This window comes from Dysidea avara, chromosome 5 (assembly GCF_963678975.1).
Source record: "Dysidea avara chromosome 5, odDysAvar1.4, whole genome shotgun sequence".
Classification (NCBI taxonomy): domain Eukaryota; kingdom Metazoa; phylum Porifera; class Demospongiae; order Dictyoceratida; family Dysideidae; genus Dysidea; species Dysidea avara.
In genome coordinates, this window is record NC_089276.1 from 21,780,164 (window position 1) to 21,801,498 (window position 21,335).

At 36.2% G+C, this 21,335-nt stretch overlaps 1 protein-coding gene across 1 annotated transcript in view; it reads right to left on the minus strand.

Annotated features, from left to right (window-relative positions):
• LOC136255113 (uncharacterized) overlaps nucleotides 1-21,335 on the minus strand; it is an 81,389-nt gene that overhangs the window by 46,283 nt on the left and 13,771 nt on the right. The window contains exons 9-19 of the mRNA XM_066047832.1: nucleotides 19,079-19,249; nucleotides 17,786-17,974; nucleotides 16,636-16,827; nucleotides 14,109-14,684; nucleotides 12,427-12,612; nucleotides 10,424-10,615; nucleotides 8,241-8,816; nucleotides 6,558-6,743; nucleotides 4,557-4,748; nucleotides 2,353-2,928; nucleotides 670-855 (exon numbers count right to left, since the gene is read on the minus strand). Coding sequence (XP_065903904.1) covers nucleotides 670-855; nucleotides 2,353-2,928; nucleotides 4,557-4,748; nucleotides 6,558-6,743; nucleotides 8,241-8,816; nucleotides 10,424-10,615; nucleotides 12,427-12,612; nucleotides 14,109-14,684; nucleotides 16,636-16,827; nucleotides 17,786-17,974; nucleotides 19,079-19,249 — 3,222 coding nt within the window. The remainder of the gene's footprint in view (nucleotides 1-669; nucleotides 856-2,352; nucleotides 2,929-4,556; nucleotides 4,749-6,557; nucleotides 6,744-8,240; nucleotides 8,817-10,423; nucleotides 10,616-12,426; nucleotides 12,613-14,108; nucleotides 14,685-16,635; nucleotides 16,828-17,785; nucleotides 17,975-19,078; nucleotides 19,250-21,335) is intronic.

Below are 21,335 nucleotides of genomic sequence, written 5' to 3' on the forward strand. Positions count from 1 at the left end.
GATGTGGGAGTCAACAGCTTTAAATAACTGAAGATAGTGTGATCATTTTAGCCAAACTTTAAAGTTAACCAAATGTGAAATGTGTGTGTTTGTGCTGGTGAGGGCTCCCAAGGAAGTATACTTTAACCTGGCACATGCCAACGCACTCTTATTAAATTTTAGTTGTACCTCTCATTGGTACCCTTCACTCTCTACCACAATGTGGACACTTGTAATATAGTTGCACTTATCTAATGAATATTTTGCTTTTTGTGTTCAGCTATATACCTTTATCTTCTGTAAAAGTCTTAGTTTACAGGATCTACAGTACATTACAGTAAATATAAAATATTTCTGAGCTATTATCCACCCAAAACTTTGCCTAGATCTAATCAATGCTATCCTCAACCATTTAAAAACAAATCAATGCTTGTGTTGCCATTTCATTGGAAAGGACTTGCCTGATATTTCAATCTTACAAAACATCAACAGTTAGTGGTTACTTCAGCTACTTGAGAGTAGATTCTTATATACAGTAAGCATAGATAGCTTCAACCATTATCATGCTATAAACACTTTGAATTATTAAAACTGGTTTTCAAATTATAGTTCTGGTTCCAGTTAAACTGCTGTTGTGAGATAGTCAGAATACCAGAGGTTTCTACAGATTAAACTGTGACATTAACATACCTCGTGTACACACAGTGTCAGTACCACTCCAGCTTCCATCAATCTGACATGTCCTATTGTTACTACCACTTAGCTCATAGCCATCGTCACATTTGAAAGTACAAGTGTCTCCAAGACTAGGTTGTCCATCATTTCCCAGTGAACAATCAATATCTCCATTATCAGGAGCAGTAAGTGGTTGACATGCTGTGTGAGTAGACAATGAAGAACATATACAAAAGGTGTGATGCATAAATAAATTAAGTTTCTGTGGATTAGCTACTGAGTGCTATGTAGACCTAATATTTACTTCACATGATCTGAAATGCGCACAAGTTTAATTGCAATATTTGGTTAGAAATTATGTAACATACATTACAACCAACTTCAAATTGGGTATACAAGTGATGAAGCCATGTATTGTAACTACTACTATCAACCATCATTAATAGTGTAAGCAGGCAAAAAAGTCTGTAGTGAATTCATTCTCCAAATGCACACCTAACATCAACAGGTTTGTAAAAGTATATAAGAGCTGTTGATTCAGTCACAGCTATCAGAAAGAAGTAGTTGGAATTATTTACTGATATACTAAATTATGCATAAACTTACCTAATAGCACTAAATTCGAAAAGTTGAAGAAAGACATGGTTTGCATTCACCTGCTCCCTTGCCAAAACTAGTAATATTAAAGAGATGAGCATGTGTTCACTCCCAATGGCTTTCTACTGGAACAAGCATACTTTCATGGAGTGGCCCATATATACTAACTGTATTGAATGTAAGCCACTTGCTCTTGTTTCTTGTTTGTATCAAAGTGCTTTTTTAATAAATAGTGCTGGTGTTTAAAGGGCTCCACAGCGCTGCTAATTTTTAAGGAGTAACAAGGAAGAACAACAGGCCAGGTAAAAGCAAACTGACTAAAAATGAATCCAACATCATTATGAATTTATAAAATCTCCTGGGAAATGCGGTTGCTTATGTATTATATACAAGATTACAACCCTTGAGCTTGGGAAATATTTTGTGGCCACATACGATATTAAAAATATAAATCAGTTGTGCAGGACAAGTATTAAAAACTTAATTTATAGGAACTGAACTTTACTGTGATATCTGAATGCCTTTGTGTCTGAGAACCTCAGAGATAACTAGGTTGATACTAAAACTTTGTAGCTAACAACCAACCAACAAATGTGACCGGATTTGCGAAAAGGGGTCTTCCACACACATCCAATTTACCAACTTTGACAATTCATAACTTCCGTTTGGTAAAAGTTATTGCATTGACATTTGGTCAGTGGTGTGCGCCACCATAGATTAATGGATGATAAAATTTCAGGTTTGGATCTTTTTTAAACACAAAGTTATGGTCTTCCAATTCATAGAATTGGATGTGTGTTGAAGACCCCTTTTTGCAAATCCAGTCACAAATTACACCTTAAGACATTAAGCTGTAACATCTTTAAGTACAATCCATAGCAGCTAGAATCGTGGAAAAACGTGTAGCTAACCAATAAATTGCACAGTAAGACATTGAAAGCTGCAACATCCTCAAAGTATAATTCGTGGTGGTTAGAATTGTACAGTAGAAGTATTGACTGTACTTTTGTTTCTACTATTATATCATTCTAACCCTTTCTCCGGAATTATTTATACTTCTAAATGCTAGCTTGCATCATTAATTATTGTTCAAAAACTAACTTTCTTCTTTGCATATCGTCTGAGTAAAGTTTTCTGTTAACTCAATAACAGTGTCCATATCAAACTCATCTGTGAAAAACACAAGTGATGGGTCACTAGCAATGGCATTCAGTTCAACAATGTTAGCACCACCCAATCCTGCAGCATAAACCTGATAGATACCAGCTGCATGAAGAGCATCAGCAGCAGCTATAGTAGCTGTTTGACTATTAGATCTTCCATCAGTCACAACAATAGCAATTTGGGTACGTCCATTTCTCACTCCCATTGTACCATCTTGTGCACTGGATAATAGAAGCCGTAAAGCAGCTGCTGTGTTAGTGGATCCAGTGGGGTATGGTATACCAGGATTGATAGCAGGTAAAAGAGCTGCTTTACTGGTGTGTTGCTGTAGATTAAATTCGATAGATGCACTACCACTAAACACTATCACTCCAACTAAGCTATCTTGTGGACCAATGGTCAGAGTATCAGATACACTTTCAGCAAATTCTCTTATGAGTTGGAATCTAGTTGCTGTAACACTTCCAGAGCCATCCAGTACAAAAACCAAATCAATACCAGAAGTTTCACAACCTATAAAAATAGGGTGTACAGTACATAAATCCTTGTAATCTATTAAAACATTTCACAAACATATCCCACCCGGGTCCCATAAGAAGACTGAACCTGTTACTACAAGGAGTCAGATTTGTACAAGTAGTCAGAGATACTTCATTATTGATACTGATACAAACAAACAGAACATTTGGGTCACACTCATATTGTTTATATCCAGTGTAAATTTTAATGCGTACAACATCAAGAGAAATGAAATGATAGATGGTATTGGCTAACATATTTAAAGGACAATTCGGTTGGTTTAAAGCAATCCTGTAGAAAGACCTGAAAATACAGTCTACCATTTCAATCATTCATCACAGTGGTCATTATCATCTAATGATTTGTTTTATATAATAAACTAGTGTGAATAAGGTCACTATTAAAGAAAGACAGATAGCACACTAATGATGAAGATCTAGGTCCTACACAGTGACAGAGGAAGTAGTTGATGTGAGGGGGCTGACCAGAGTATAGAATCTCTGGCAGCAGGGAGTCTTGTGGGGTGCAGTTCCCCAGAAGCTGTAACCATTTAGCTTTCATGGTGCCTCAAAGTTCACCAGAATTAATTCATAGTACAATTTGAAGTATTTCAAGTAGAATACCAACCTTTTAGTCAAAAGTATATAAACAGACTATTTGTAGTCAATAAAAACCTTTTTTGGCAAAGTTTTTAGCTGTTGACTACAGGAGGGTTAATAAACATGCAGCACCTACAATCAGCCTTTAGACACCTGGAAACACTTGGTACAGTGGGAAGACACCAACCCTCAAAGTAAGATGCCAGTGTTTTGATTCCTACTGTAGGAAACAATTTGTTTTCCATTTTCAACTATTCTTAGGTAAGAAGCACTTTGACTGTTCTATTAGGGTACTTTCTGTGCAGAAATAAAGTACAATTTATAACGCACAGGTGTCATGCATGTAATTATCTAGGATTAATACAAAACAATTAAGGGTGGGGTAGTTGATCAGTTGATTACAAATCGGGGTAAACTATTCCATAGTTTGATTACAGAAGAAAAAATTGTACAAGTCAATTTTTTGTAGTGGGTTGGGTGTATATCAATCTTTTGCACGGTCTTCAACCCCACTCCAAGAAGGATAATTTTGGCAAGAATCATTCTGAGGGGGGTAAGCCTTCTCTCAATAGATTGAGGGCTGAACAGCCCCTACCCTCCCTCTTCCTGCCACCTATGGTCCTAGATACACACATGTGGCTTCGTTCACACCAAATCCAAGGTTACCTTGATCTTACACATGCTCAGGTAGTGTATATAACACACAAACAATCATGAACAAGGAAATCACTAGCAAACACAAAGCACAAATTTTCTGTCACTACATACATATGTTAGATCACAAATTCCTGGCAATAACAATTGTAAGTAGGGTATCATTGTTGCCTTAATAAGCACATGCACTACAGAGTCAACTTCAATATTTAAATAGTTGAATGGGTTACTTCCATCACAGATACAATTTAACTACAACATACTCTCTGTTTGTTTTTCATTTGAGGTATGGTTTTGATGGATAAAAAACTTTGCAAGGTTTATAATTCATTAACATAAAATGATGCAGTAAACAAAAAGTGTACATACCTATTGTACAAGTAGTGTCATTTCCACTCCAGCTCCCATCATCTCCACATGTTCTACTGGTACTACCTCCTAGTTCATAACCATCATCACATGCGAAGGTACACGTGTCTCCAGGATTAGCTTCTCCATCTCCTCCCACTGAACAATCAATATCTCCATTATCAGGAGTAGTGAGTGGTGGACATGTTACCACTGCATAATAAATACAAATTGGTTTACAGTTGCTTATTTTTTTCAAATTACTCCTTGTAGATATTCCCAGCTAGAAATTTGCAATCAGAAAATTAAATAATTCCACATTTCATAAACAATCCAGTTTGGCACGAAACAAAATTAAATACCACTATTATGAGCTGACATTACTATACACTAACTCTTCCTTAATCTAAATTGACAGGGTATGCAGCCTAGAGTCATCTTTGTTAGGTCTGAGTCAAATATGCTCAAAATTTTGTCCATAATGCATTCAGGAATTTCAATTTTTAACCTATTATGCTCTTCATTGTTCCCATTATCCTTGCATTAGACTCTATTTAGGCTGTTTTGGGTGGGTAATAAATCTCATATACTCCACCTTGTTTTCTAATATAATCCACGCCTTCAGGCACAATATAACATATGCTCAGAATCTAGGCCTATCCAATCGCTATGCATTGTTCACGTGCAGTGATTTAATGAGTGCAATTATTTTGTCATGTGAGGATGCATAGTTGCCATGGCGTTAGTATTATCACAAGAAAACCAGCTGCTTTTGCCAACCCTACAGCAGAAACAGCCGTGGATGAGGTAAGTAATCTGAGTGTAATGTGAAACAAAGTCTAAAGCAGTTATACGGACGCAATGTGGAGTCTATGAAAAATTTACCCTCAGGCCCTTAGTAACACCCTCGCTTTGCTCGTGCACTACAGCCCAGGCCTTTGGGTTTATAAATTTCATAGACTCCACATTGTGCCTGTATAACTATTATTTATGCTCCTAGGTTAACAACATTTCTTACAATTATCTTGGCACATTTTAATCAGTGAATGCTCTATTAGAGCATTTCACTACAAAGTAACTGTTCTATTAGAGAGTATCAATCTAAGGAGCTATGTAAACACATTTGAGTGCTCTATTGCAATTTGTAATTTCCACTGACTGCTGTATCACAGTGTATTGATCTATTTTAATTAAGTTCCACAGTTTGAAATATACACCTAATATGCTAGCATTATGCTGGCATACTACTCCAGCCTATCATGCCCTTTTATTATGCTGGTATATTTGATGCAGGCCTAATCCCTGTATATGTACATTGGTACAATTGTTAAATACCAGTATATATACATATCTGATGTGGGAGTCAACAGCTTTAAATAACTGAAGATAGTGTGATCATTTTAGCCAAACTTTAAAGTTAACCAAATGTGAAATGTGTGTGTTTGTGCTGGTGAGGGCTCCCAAGGAAGTATACTTTAACCTGGCACATGCCAATGCACTCTTATTAAATTTTAGTTGTACCTCTCATTGGTACTCTTCACTCTCTACCACAATGTGGACACTTGTAATATAGTTGCACTTATCTAATGAATATTTTGCTTTTTGTGTTCAGCTATATACCTTTATCTTCTGTAAAAGTCTTAGTTTACAGGATCTACAGTACATTACAGTAAATATAAAATATTTCTGAGCTATTATCCACCCAAAACTTTGCCTAGATCTAATCAATGCTATCCTCAACCATTTAAAAACAAATCAATGCTTGTGTTGCCATTTCATTGGAAAGGACTTGCCTGATATTTCAATCTTACAAAACATCAACAGTTAGTAGTTACTGTAGCTACTTGAGAGTAGATTCTTATATACAGTAAGCATAGATAGCTTCAACGATTATTGTGCTATAAACACTTTGAATTATTAAAACTGGTTTTCAAATTATAGTTCTGGTTCCAGTTAAACTGCTGTTGTGAGATAGTCAGAATACCAGAGGTTTCTACAGATTAAACTGTGACATTAACATACCTCGTGTACACACAGTGTCAGTACCACTCCAGCTTCCATCAATCTGACATGTCCTATTGTTACTACCACTTAGCTCATAGCCATCGTCACATTTGAAAGTACAAGTGTCTCCAAGACTAGGTTGTCCATCATTTCCCAGTGAACAATCAATATCTCCATTATCAGGAGCAGTAAGTGGTTGACATGCTGTGTGAGTAGACAATGAAGAACATATACAAAAGGTGTGATGCATAAATAAATTAAGTTTCTGTGGATTAGCTACTGAGTGCTATGTAGACCTAATATTTACTTCACATGATCTGAAATGTGCACAAGTTTAATTGCAATATTTGGTTAGAAATTATGTAACATACATTACAACCAACTTCAAATTGGGTATACAAGTGATGAAGCCATGTATTGTAACTACTACTATCAACCATCATTAATAGTGTAAGCAGGCAAAAAAGTCTGTAGTGAATTCATTCTCCAAATGCACACCTAACATCAACAGGTTTGTAAAAGTATATAAGAGCTGTTGATTCAGTCACAGCTATCAGAAAGAAGTAGTTGGAATTATTTACTGATATACTAAATTATGCATAAACTTACCTAATAGCACTAAATTCGAAAAGTTGAAGAAAGACATGGTTTGCATTCACCTGCTCCCTTGCCAAAACTAGTAATATTAAAGAGATGAGCATGTGTTCACTCCCAATGGCTTTCTACTGGAACAAGCATACTTTCATGGAGTGGCCCATATATACTAACTGTATTGAATGTAAGCCACTTGCTCTTGTTTCTTGTTTGTATCAAAGTGTTTTTTTAATAAATAGTGCTGGTGTTTAAAGGGCTTCACAGCGCTGCTAATTTTTAAGGAGTAACAAGGAAGAACAACAGGCCAGGTAAAAGCAAACTGACTAAAAATGAATCCAACATCATTATGAATTTATAAAATCTCCTGGGAAATGCGGTTGCTTATGTATTATATACAAGATTACAACCCTTGAGCTTGGGAAATATTTTGTGGCCACATACGATATTAAAAATATAAATCAGTTATGCAGGACAAGTATTAAAAACTTAATTTATAGGAACTGAACTTTACTGTGATATCTGAATGCCTTTGTGTCTGAGAACCTCAGAGGTAACTAGGTTGATACTAAAACTTTGTAGCTAACAACCAACCAACAAATGTGACCGGATTTGCGAAAAGGGGTCTTCCACACACATCCAATTTACCAACTTTGACAATTCATAACTTCCGTTTGGTAAAAGTTATTGCCTTGACATTTGGTCAGTGGTGTGCGCCACCATAGATTAATGGATGGTAAAATTTCAGGTTTGGATCTTTTTTAAACACAAAGTTATGGTCTTCCAATTCATAGAATTGGATGTGTGTGGAAGACCCCTTTTCGCAAATCCGGTCACAAATTACACCTTAAGACATTAAGCTGTAACATCTTTAAGTACAATCCATAGCAGCTAGAATCGTGGAAAAACTTGTAGCTAACCAATAAATTGCACAGTAAGACATTGAAAGCTGCAACATCCTCAAAGTATAATTCGTGGTGGTTAGAATTGTACAGTAGAAGTATTGACTGTACTTTTGTTTCTACTATTATATCATTCTAACCCTTTCTCCGGAATTATTTATACTTCTAAATGCTAGCTTGCATCATTAATTATTGTTCAAAAACTAACTTTCTTCTTTGCATATCGTCTGAGTAAAGTTTTCTGTTAACTCAATAACAGTGTCCATATCAAACTCATCTGTGAAAAACACAAGTGATGGGTCACTAGCAATGGCATTCAGTTCAACAATGTTAGCACCACCCAATCCTGCAGCATAAACCTGATAGATACCAGCTGCATGAAGAGCATCAGCAGCAGCTATAGTAGCTGTTTGACTATTAGATCTTCCATCAGTCACAACAATAGCAATTTGGGTACGTCCATTTCTCACTCCCATTGTACCATCTTGTGCACTGGATAACAGAAGCCGTAAAGCAGCTGCTGTGTTAGTGGATCCAGTGGGGTATGGTATACCAGGATTGATAGCAGGTAAAAGAGCTGCTTTACTGGTGTGTTGCTGTAGATTAAATTCGATAGATGCACTACCACTAAACACTATCACTCCAACTAAGCTATCTTGTGGACCAATGGTCAGAGAATCAGATACACTTTCAGCAAATTCTCTTATGAGTTGGAATCTAGTTGCTGTAACACTTCCAGAGCCATCCAGTACAAAAACCAAATCAATACCAGAAGTTTCACAACCTATAAAAATAGGGTGTACAGTACATAAATCCTTGTAATCTATTAAAACATTTCACAAACATATCCCACCAGGGTCCCATAAGAAGACTGAACCTGTTACTACAAGGAGTCAGATTTGTACAAGTAGTCAGAGATACTTCATTATTGATACTGATACAAACAAACAGAACATTTGGGTCACACTCATATTGTTTATATCCAGTGTAAATTTTAATACGTACAACATCAAGAGAAATGAAATGATAGATGGTATTGGCTAACATATTTAAAGGACAATTCGGTTGGTTTGAAGCAATCCTGTAGAAAGACCTGAAAATACAGTCTACCATTTCAATCATTCATCACAGTGGTCATTATCATCTAATGATTTGTTTTATATAATAAACTAGTGTGAATAAGGTCACTATTAAAGAAAGACAGATAGCACACTAATGATGAAGATCTAGGTCCTACACAGTGACAGAGGAAGTAGTTGATGTGAGGGGGCTGACCAGAGTATAGAATCTCTGGCAGCAGGGAGTCTTGTGGGGTGCAGTTCCCCAGAAGCTGTAACCATTTAGCTTTCATGGTGCCTCAAAGTTCACCAGAATTAATTCATAGTACAATTTGAAGTATTTCAAGTAGAATACCAACCTTTTAGTCAAAAGTATATAAACAGACTATTTGTAGTCAATAAAAACCTTTTTTGGCAAAGTTTTTAGCTGTTGACTACAGGAGGGTTAATAAACATGCAGCACCTACAATCAGCCTTTAGACACCTGGAAACACTTGGTACAGTGGGAAGACACCAACCCTCAAAGTAAGATGCCAGTGTTTTGATTCCTACTGTAGGAAACAATTTGTTTTCCATTTTCAACTATTCTTAGGTAAGAAGCACTTTGACTGTTCTATTAGGGTACTTTCTGTGCAGAAATAAAGTACAATTTATAACGCACAGGTGTCATGCATGTAATTATCTAGGATTAATACAAAACAATTAAGGGTGGGGTAGTTGATCAGTTGATTACAAATCGGGGTAAACTATTCCATAGTTTGATTACAGAAGAAAAAATTGTACAAGTCAATTTTTTGTAGTGGGTTGGGTGTATATCAATCTTTTGCACGGTCATCAGCCCCACTCCAACAAGGATAATTTTGGCAAGAATCATTCTGAGGGGGGTAAGCCTTCTCTCAATAGATTGAGGGCTGAACAGCCCCTACCCTCCCTCTCCCTGCCACCTATGGTCCTAGATACACACATGTGGCTTCGTTCACACCAAATCCAAGGTTACCTTGATCTTACACATGCTCAGGTAGTGTATATAACACACAAACAATCATGAACAAGGAAATCACTAGCAAACACAAAGCACAAATTTTCTGTCACTACATACATATGTTAGATCACAAATTCCTGGCAATAACAATTGTAAGTAGGGTATCATTGTTGCCTTAATAAGCACATGCACTACAGAGTCAACTTCGTTACTTCCATCACAGATACAATTTAACTACAACATACTCTCTGTTTGTTTTTCATTTGAGGTATGGTTTTGATGGATAAAAAACTTTGCAAGGTTTATAATTCATTAACATAAAATGATGCAGTAAACAAAAAGTGTACATACCTATTGTACAAGTAGTGTCATTTCCACTCCAGCTCCCATCATCTCCACATGTTCTACTGGTACTACCTCCTAGTTCATAACCATCATCACATGTGAAGGTACACGTGTCTCCAGGATTAGCTTCTCCATCTCCTCCCACTGAACAATCAATATCTCCATTATCAGGAGTAGTGAGTGGTGGACATGTTACCACTGCATAATAAATACAAATTGGTTTACAGTTGCTTATTTTTTTTCAAATTACTCCTTTGTAGATATTCCCAGCTAGAAATTTGCAATCAGAAAATTAAATAATTCCACATTTCATAAACAATCCAGTTTGGCACGAAACAAAATTAAATACCACTATTATGAGCTGACATTACTATACACTAACTCTTCCTTAATCTAAATTGACAGGGTATGCAGCCTAGAGTCATCTTTGTTAGGCCTGAGTCAAATATGCTCAAAATTGTGTCCATAATGCATTCAGGAATTTCAATTTTTAACCTATTATGCTCTTCATTGTTCCCATTATCCTTGCATTAGACTCTATTTAGGCTGTTTTGGGTGGGTAATAAATCTCATATACTCCACCTTGTTTTCTAATATACTCCACGCCTTCACGCACAATATAACATATGCTCAGAATCTAGGCCTATCCAATCGCTATGCATTGTTCACGTGCAGTGATTTAACGAGTGCAATTATTTTGTCATGTGAGGATGCATAGTTGCCATGGCGTTAGTATTATCACAAGAAAACCAGCTGCTTTTGCCAACCCTACAGCAGAAACAGCCATGGATGCGGTAAGTAATCTGAGTGTAATGTGAAACAAAGTCTAAAGCAGTTATATGGACGCAATGTGGAGTCTATGAAAAATTTACCCTCAGGCCCTTAGTAACACCCTCGCTTTGCTCGTGCACTACAGCCCAGGCCTTTGGGTTTATAAATTTCATAGACTCCACATTGTGCCTGTATAACTATTATTTATGCTCCTAGGTTAACAACATTTCTTACAATTATCTTGGCACATTTTAATCAGTGAATGCTCTATTAGAGCATTTCACTACAAAGTAACTGTTCTATTAGAGAGTAACAATCTAAGGAGCTATGTAAACACATTTGAGTGCTCTATTGCAATTTGCAATTTCCACTGACTGCTGTATCACAGTGTATTGATCTATTTTAATTAAGTTCCACAGTTTGAAATATACACCTAATATGCTAGCATTATGCTGGCATACTACTCCAGCCTATCATGCCCTTTTATTATGCTGGTATATTTGATGGAGGCCTAATCCCTGTATATGTACATTGGTATAATTGTTAAATACCGGTATATATACATATCTGATGTGGGAGTCAACAGCTTTAAATAACTGAAGATAGTGTGATCATTTTAGCCAAACTTTAAAGTTAACCAAATGTGAAATGTGTGTGTTTGTGCTGGTGAGGGCTCCCAAGGAAGTATACTTTAACCTGGCACATGCCAACGCACTCTTATTAAATTTGAGTTCTACCTCTCATTGGTACCCTTCACTCTCTACCACAATGTGGACACTTGTAATATAGTTGCACTTATCTAATGAATATTTTGCTTTTTGTGTTCAGCTATATACCTTTATCTTCTGTAAAAGTCTTAGTTTACAGGATCTACAGTACATTACAGTAAATATAAAATATTTCTGAGCTATTATCCACCCAAAACTTTGCCTAGATCTAATCAATGCTATCCTCAACCATTTAAAAACAAATCAATGCTTGTGTTGCCATTTCATTGGAAAGGACTTGCCTGATATTTCAATCTTACAAAACATCAACAGTTAGTAGTTACTTTAGCTACTTGAGAGTAGATTCTTATATACAGTAAGCATAGATAGCTTCAACCATTATTGTGCTATAAACACTTTGAATTGTTAAAACTGGTTTTCAAATTATAGTTCTGGTTCCAGTTAAACTGCTGTTGTGAGATAGTCAGAATACCAGAGGTTTCTTCAGATTAAACTGTGACATTAACATACCTCGTGTACACACAGTGTCAGTACCACTCCAGCTTCCATCAATCTGACATGTCCTATTGTTACTACCACTTAGCTCATAGCCATCGTCACATTTGAAAGTACAAGTGTCTCCAAGACTAGGTTGTCCATCATTTCCCAGTGAACAATCAATATCTCCATTATCAGGAGCAGTAAGTGGTTGACATGCTGTGTGAGTAGACAATGAAGAACATATACAAAAGGTGTGATGCATAAATGAATTAAGTTTCTGTGGATTAGCTACTGAGTGCTATGTAGACCTAATATTTACTTCACATGATCTGAAATGCGCACAAGTTTAATTGCAATATTTGGTTAGAAATTATGTAACATACATTACAACCAACTTCAAATTGGGTATACAAGTGATGAAGCCATGTATTGTAACTACTACTATCAACCATCATTAATAGTGTAAGCAGGCAAAAAAGTCTGTAGTGAATTCATTCTCCAAATGCACACCTAACATCAACAGGTTTGTAAAAGTATATAAGAGCTGTTGATTCAGTCACAGCTATCAGAAAGAAGTAGTTGGAATTATTTACTGATATACTAAATTATGCATAAACTTACCTAATAGCACTAAATTCGAAAAGTTGAAGAAAGACATGGTTTGCATTCACCTGCTCCCTTGCCAAAACCAGTAATATTAAAGAGGTGAGCATGTGTTCACTCCCAATGGCTTTGTACTGGAACAAGCATACTTTCATGGAGTGGCCCATATATACTAACTGTATTGAATGTAAGCCACTTGCTCTTGTTTCTTGTTTGTATCAAAGTGCTTTTTAAATAAATAGTGCTGGTGTTTAAAGGGTTTCACAGCGCTGCTAATTTTTAAGGAGTAACAAGGAAGAACAACAGGCCAGGTAAAAGCAAACTGACTAAAAATGAATCCAACATCATTATGAATTTATAAATCTCCTGGGAAATACGGTTGCTTATGTATTATATATAAGATTACAACCCTTGAGCTTGGGAAATATTTTGTGGCCACATACGATATTAAAAATATAAATCACTTGTGCAGGACAAGTATTAAAAACTTAATTTATAGGAACTGAACTTTACTGTGATATCTGAATGCCTTTGTGTCTGAGAACCTCAGAGGTAACTAGGTTGATATTAAAACTTTGTAGCTAACAACCAACCAACAAATGTGACCGGATTTGCGAAAAGGGGTCTTCCACACACATCCAATTTACCAACTTTGACAATTCATAACTTCCGTTTGGTAAAAGTTATTGCCTTGACATTTGGTCAGTAGTGTGCACCACCATAGATTAATGGATGGTAAAATTTCAGGTTTGGATCTTTTTTAAACACAAAGTTATGGTCTTCCAATTCATAGAATTGGATGTGTGTGGAAGACCCCTTTTCGCAAATCCAGTCACAAATTACACCTTAAGACATTAAGCTGTAACATCTTTAAGTATAATCCATAGCAGCTAGAATCGTGGAAAAACTTGTAGCTAACCAACAAATTGTACATTAAGACATTGAAAGCTGCAACATCCTCAAAGTATAATTCGTGGCGGTTAGAATTGTACAGTAGAAGTATTGACTGTACTTTTGTTTCTACTATTATATCATTCTAACCCTTTCTCCGGAATTATTTATACTTCTAAATGCTAGCTTGCATCATTAATTATTGTTCAAAAACTAACTTTCTTCTTTGCATATCGTCTGAGTAAAGTTTTCTGTTAACTCAATAACAGTGTCCATATCAAACTCATCTGTGAAAAACACAAGTGATGGGTCACTAGCAATGGCATTCAGTTCAACAATGTTAGCACCACCCAATCCTGCAGCATAAACCTGATAGATACCAGCTGCATGAAGAGCATCAGCAGCAGCTATTGTTCTCCTTCGATTATTAGATCTTCCATCAGTCACAACAATAGCAATTTGGGTACGTCCATTTCTCACTCCCATTGTACCATCTTGTGCACTGGATAACAGAAGCTGTAAAGCAGCTGCTGTGTTAGTTCCTCCAGTGGGGTATGGTATACCGGGATTGATAGCAGGTAAAAGAGCTGCTTTACTGGTGTGTTGCTGTAGATTAAATTCGATAGATGCACTACCACTAAACACTATCACTCCAACTAAGCTATCTTGTGGACCAATGGTCAGAGTATCAGATACACTTTCAGCAAATTCTCTTATGAGTTGGAATCTAGTTGCTGTAACACTTCCAGAACCATCCAGTACAAAAACCAAATCAATACCAGAAGTTTTACAACCTATAAAAATAGAGTCTGTATTATATAAATTATAATAGCAAGTCACTTATCAAGACAAGTGAAATGATAGATGACATTGGCTAACATATTAATAGGTAATTAGGTTGGTTTGAAGCAATTCTGTAAAAATACCTGAAAGGTATGAGAAGTAGTTATAAGCAATCAGAGACCTATACTGTATTTAGTGGAATATTCAATCTACCATTTCAATCATTCATCACAACCATCATTATATCTAATGATTCATTTTATATAATAAACTAGTGTGAATAAGTTCACTATTAACATGTTGGTTGCTGTGGCCCATCCCTGGGAGTAGTGGCAACTGCCACCACTTATTGAGGATTCAATTACACATATGTGCTCATATATGTACATTTATTGGCCTAGCTAAAAACCCTTCCACCACACCAAGCTCTGTTATAGCATACTCTTTTCCCTAATGCTAATTACATCTAATCCAAAACAGTCAAGCTGTAAAAAAAGAGTGTGGCCTCCAAAAAGGCCAAGGTGAAAAAAGATGTGAAATCCAAGGTGGCGGCCAAGAAATGGCTGTGATGGTAGGTTAATGGCAAATTTTTTAATTACGATAATTCAGGTGAATTTGTGTTGCCTCCTCCACTAGGATTCAGCACCAAATTCACCTGAATTGTCGTAATTAGAATTTTTGCCATTAACCTACCATCACAGCCATTTCTTGCCCACCACCTTGGATTTCACATCTTTTTTCAACCTGGCCTTTTTGGGGGCCGCACTCTTTTTTTACAGCTTGGCTGTTTTGGTTTAGATATCACTTCTTTTGTATTGCAAGCCACAAAGCTGGCCATAAACTGGCTTTGGTGCTTCCTTTTAACTTGTTTTTTTTCTTTACTGCAGGAATTGTGGAACAAACAAAGCAATTGTGTGTATAGCTTTTGTCTGATTAAATATTTGATTGGATAAGGGATCTCGGAGCTACAAAGGTTTGAAAATTGTGTTTTCTTTCTTCCTGTTAATATACTCATGGTGTGGCGCGCCGGCTTCTTGGGCCATACGACACACTACCGTGTGTCTTGATAACATTTTCCACAAAGTTGGTAGTGTACATAACAATACACAACAATCATGCAACAAGAACACAATGACACTATAATAGCAAATGAGATTATATATACACAAGATCATGTATGACATGACAATATATGATATATATAGAGAGAGGATGAGTTTGGATGAATAATGGGCAACTGTGGAAATTATAGGGCGGGTAGTAAGCTCTTCCATAAATAGGGTAATTGAATGAACATAGTATTTGCAACTTAGTATTGTCTGCAAAACAAGTGATGATAGCAAACTGCTAAGACATGTCAAACCGCAGAAATTGATGACAGACAAGCTATGTCAGGAACATTAATATTGGTATAAATTGGTAAAGCGTTACAGCTACATAACTAGCATCTAATTCACCCAAATTCCTCCAAATTTCCCCAGTTGCCTGAGCTTGCCTTACTCCACATATAATAAACCATGATAGTACACAGACAGTATATTATTGCTAGTTAGAATAACTACACATAGCACAGATATGCATGAAACAGATGACACATTGAGATGGTATATAGCAAACTATGACAATACTAAATGAGCATACAACCAAGTGAGCCTGTATGTGCACCAATAGCCGTAAGCTTCTACTAGGCCATTCACCTTTTGAGAACGTAGTGTGTCATGTGACACAAACCTGTTAAACCAGTTTGCCAATTACATAATGCTTGAAACCATTCAACATTACTGCAGTACTTAAGTCATAGTGTGCACTTAAGGTCACAGCAATTATGTGTAAGTTCTTATATTCCTACATCTGTAGCATGTATGTTAGTCTTTCCTTTTTTGAGGTATAGTATAATCACACTTTGCAAGTTTTATTATTAATTTATGAATATAATATACAGTAAACAAAAAGTGTACATACCTATTGTACAAGTAGTGTCAGTACCACTCCAGTTCCCATCATCTCCACATGTTCTACTGGTACTACCTCCTAGTTCATAACCATCATCACATGTGAAGGTACAAGTGTCTCCAGGATTAGCTTCTCCATCATCTCCCAGTGAACAATCAATATCTCCATTATCAGGAACAGTAAGTGGTGGACACGTTGGGCCTATGCAACACAGCGATAAGCACTACTACAACATATTGAAGAACTATGCATGTTGTATACAAATGTGTAATATATAAAACATAGTTACAAGGTCTATATATTCCACTTGTATGAACAGAGTCTGAGGTCAGAGCACACATGCATACTGTGAACTAGTTATGGTCTACTAATTCTCCATTCCATTAAGGTATCAACTTAGCAAAGAAACTCATGTGTGTTCCACCATAGTTTAAGAAGGTAGATAACCAATTAACTCTGTTGTGTATCTTTGGCATCAGACAAATAACTGCAGCCTTGTACAACATGGTTTATACACATAATATTATGTTATAACCAAGGTTAGCTCTTTATGATCAACACAGTAGCAAATTTGAATGTTATGGATAACAGAGCTCCACTCTCATATATAACTATGTCAAGTTATAGCTATTAGCTAGCTACAAGTGAAAATACTCACAACTTGCTAAAATGCTCAGAGGCACTTAATGCCCTTTTTCAAGTTTAAAAAGCTCACTGGTTTTCAAAAACTGGTGAACCCCTCCTAGAAACAGATGGTTACTCTATCAAACATATGCATCAGACATAATCAAATGCTTTTAGCATAATCTATGAAAACATTTGGACAATCTTTTATTAAGTTTTGACCCATCATGTATACTGTATACAGTAGCAAAGAAGTGGTTGATCAATCAGCACGGAAACCAAACTGAAAGGCATACATGCTTGAGTTGTAGTGAAGTTGCTACTCAATTTGTGATGAATAAGCTTCTCAATAGCACACTGGTGTGAGACATGCACATGACTAATCACGCAGTGCAGAGTGTAGTCAGCATGCAAATTCTGTATTGATAAGCACAGAAAGTGTTACAATGCATTACTTGTACTTAATATCTACAGGTAGTTACACCTTATCTCTGCTATGACTTAAAATTCTATGTGTACAATTGAACAAACATACCTGTCCCACACATAGGTTCAGTACCACTCCAGGTCCTATCATTCTGACAAGTCCTACTAGAACTACCAGTTAGTGTAAACCCATCATCACATGTAAAAGTACAAGTTTCTCCAGGATTAGCAACATTATTAGCTCCCAATTGGCAGGAAATCATACCATCAACAGGTGCAAAGATTCTTGGACATATAGCTATTGAATGTAAACAAAGTACATATAGTAATTATTACATCATTATAACTTTGAATATCTAAAGACACTGAAATTTGTATGGGAGGATCACAGTATGCTATTTTAGAAGCAAGGGTTATGTATACAAAACAATTGACATGTGGAAGGTACAGAACAGTTATAAAAACCAGACATGGTAAACCACACAGCTATGAATAGTATATCAGTTTTACTTATGAGACAAGTTGATATTGTGTTACTTCTAAAAAACCGTGTTTTTATTGAATCATTTATGACACAATTACGGAGTTTACAATAGGCCCAGATGGGTAGGCTTGCTTGTAGAGTGATTATATCATGTAGAATGGTAATAAATCAGCAATGTGAGTGTGGCCTGTATTCAAAAATGTGTGGAAAATTTGCCATAGCACTAGTTCTCATTTAGCCTCAACTCATAGGATAGCAAGGATAATAAAAACACTTCCTGTCTGAGTGGTAAAGGTGTGATTTGCTTGGACTCGTTATATTGAGCAACATGGAGCATTTAATTGTGGATTTTGGTTTATAAGTTAGGTGTACTTGCTAATTTCAACTAGTAGATAATTACTAAACTATGTAATGATCAGTAACATAATCATTTGGGCTATGTATGGATGAATATTTCTACCCATCATGTGTCAGTCATTGAGCAGACCACGGAACAACACAAAGAGAACACACTATGAGTCCTTAGTACTTAACTTAATGTATGAACCTACTTACTGTCCCAATAGCAAAGTTAGTCACTTAAATGTAGTACAAAATAAAAAAATTAGATCTCACAATTGTAATTTTTCTGGCATTGTGTGTAAAGCATAATGACATATAAATAATGCTCTGAGGGCTATTAGCCCACACTAATACACTGATGTATAAAAGAAACAGGGTGAGTGCTCTTTAGTTCTTTCACCTATCAGGTGAGTGTGCCTAGAGTGACATATATCACTTATACCGCAACTACCTCGATTTGCTGATAAATACACCTGAGCCCAAGTGCTACAAATCCGTTGCAGTCATGGTTAATATATGACAATATCACATATATGTGTAGAGTCTGTCTGCTATTTTACAAGCACTGTAACTTACGTTCACATGTTGATGCATCTTCACAATTTCCATCACGATTGACCACTTGTCCTAGTGGACAGAAGCATCCTTCAGCACATCCTCCAGTACAGGTAGCACCAATATTCTCACATGTTTGAGGGCAGAGGGGAGCACACTGTTGGAACGTTTGGCCTCCAGTACATGGCGATGCTAAATTATAGTGTGCATTTATTTGGTATAGTCACTATTAATTTTATGTTCTTACATATACATTTAGTATAAACACACAGAAGCCTGTTTTGTTGCCAAGAGAAGCCAATTTAATTCTGCAATATTATGCACTTGTAACTTGGTCACTAAGGTGATATGATTCCCATCGAAGACAAAGAGTAAGGTAACTATCTGTACAGTCCATAGATATTATGAGCTCTAAGGACTATTTAAAGGCAAAAAACATCAGTAGTTTTGTATGGGAGCATGTAAGCCAGTTATATCAAATATCTTAGCTATTAAGATTTGTCAGTAACTTTATCACAGACACATGTCAAGAAGTAAGATATTCTACTTCTGCTGTGACAATAATACAAAAATTATTAACTGGTTATGGACAAAATAGTTGAAAGACAGAAATATGTATAAATATACTGGACAAAGATGTTATCAGTAGTTCCAAGCCTACCGTGTAGTTAAAACACTATAATATATATTAAATTGCACTTTATGTAGTGACAATTGTCCAAACATACATTTATAGTACCACATTTTGTACGTTTGTCTTGTGAGCTGTAATAGCTGGAGTAAAGTTTTCTTTATGGAGTCCATTACTATCTGTTCTCCATGATTACGCTAGAGTGCCACTTAAAATAATTTTGTGGTATCAAATATGGAAGGTGTTGTTATGGAAAATTGATGCCTCAATATGGTTTCATTTCATGAAGAAGATGACCAGTACAATTGGCACAGAGGGCAGACACTTGTTGAAACCTGCGGGAAGCTAAAAATCTCATAATACAGGTCAATTCTTGAAATATGATTCTAGATTTTCCTGAAATCTGTCAGATATTCCCAGAAATTATGTGTGGTTTTTAAGTGCAATTTTCATATCTATGGTCTCTTAGACATCCAAAAAGCCTTGAAAATTTCTGTGAAACTTATCAGAAATCTTGAAATCTTTGCTAGATCGCTTGTTGGAACCCCCAAAAGGCTCATGCCACTCTTGAGCTAAGTATTGTGGTGAAAATGGTAGCTTTTTGATGTGGCATCATAAGCCTCTAGCCTTGCGACTGTGACCAGGTACGTAGGTAGACCAAAAATTAGAATTTTTTTGGCAGGCAGACAAAAGATTGGGTTTTGAAAGGCAGTGGTTACTGAACTGCAAGTCTAATGCACCAGTTATTGAACCAACAGTAAAACTTAGAAAAAAAGGTTACTAATACAAAAAAAAACTGACGAGGTTCAAACCCTAGACCACCAGTGTGTGGGGTCAGTGTGCTACCAGCTGTGCCATCACTGCTAGCTACCTACCTCCCCTACTTTCTATCTAATAAATGTGACTCAATAAGTAACTTGTATAATATTATAGTAAGAAGAACCTATACCTGGGTAAAGAAGAAACCAAAGCTGAGCCCAACCCTAACCCTAATGCTAAATTGACATTTGCCTGTTAATGATGTCTGTATGATGGTAAGTTCAAGGTGAGTTCAAGGTGAGCTAGGGTTGGCTCAGCTTTGTTGGAACTCTCATTTCACTCACTCCAACCCTAGCTTACCTTGAACTTACCATCATACACCTAGTGTGCTTGAAACTCCAGTAAATTTGCATCATTGACAAAATTATTTGGCTTAGTAACCACTTACTTTCTTAAAATTCAGTATTGGTGCATGTATAAGGTTTCATTTTGGATTTCATTTTGGATTTAATGCTATATTTGACATTGGATACACCAAGACTATTCCATTAAGGTAATTTTTGCCAATTAAGATACTTCTAGGGTGGTTTTAAGAGGCAGAAGTTTGGCAGGTTCCATTCATTATTGGGGAAATCCCTACTAAACAGTACTGTTGTATTGTTTGATACTACCATACTGTTTGATAGATCATGAAGGTAGTTTTGCATGTCAGCATGTTAGAAATTAAGTTATTAAATTTTTAAAGTAAGCAACACCAAGGGGAGTTTCTTTTAGTTCGTTTAGTTACCCTTTTACCATCTAATAACTGTGCCACCAGCAGAATTTGAACATACACAATGTCCTAACAGCAAGGCTTGCCAACATTTAAACAATTCATTCTGTGGTTTG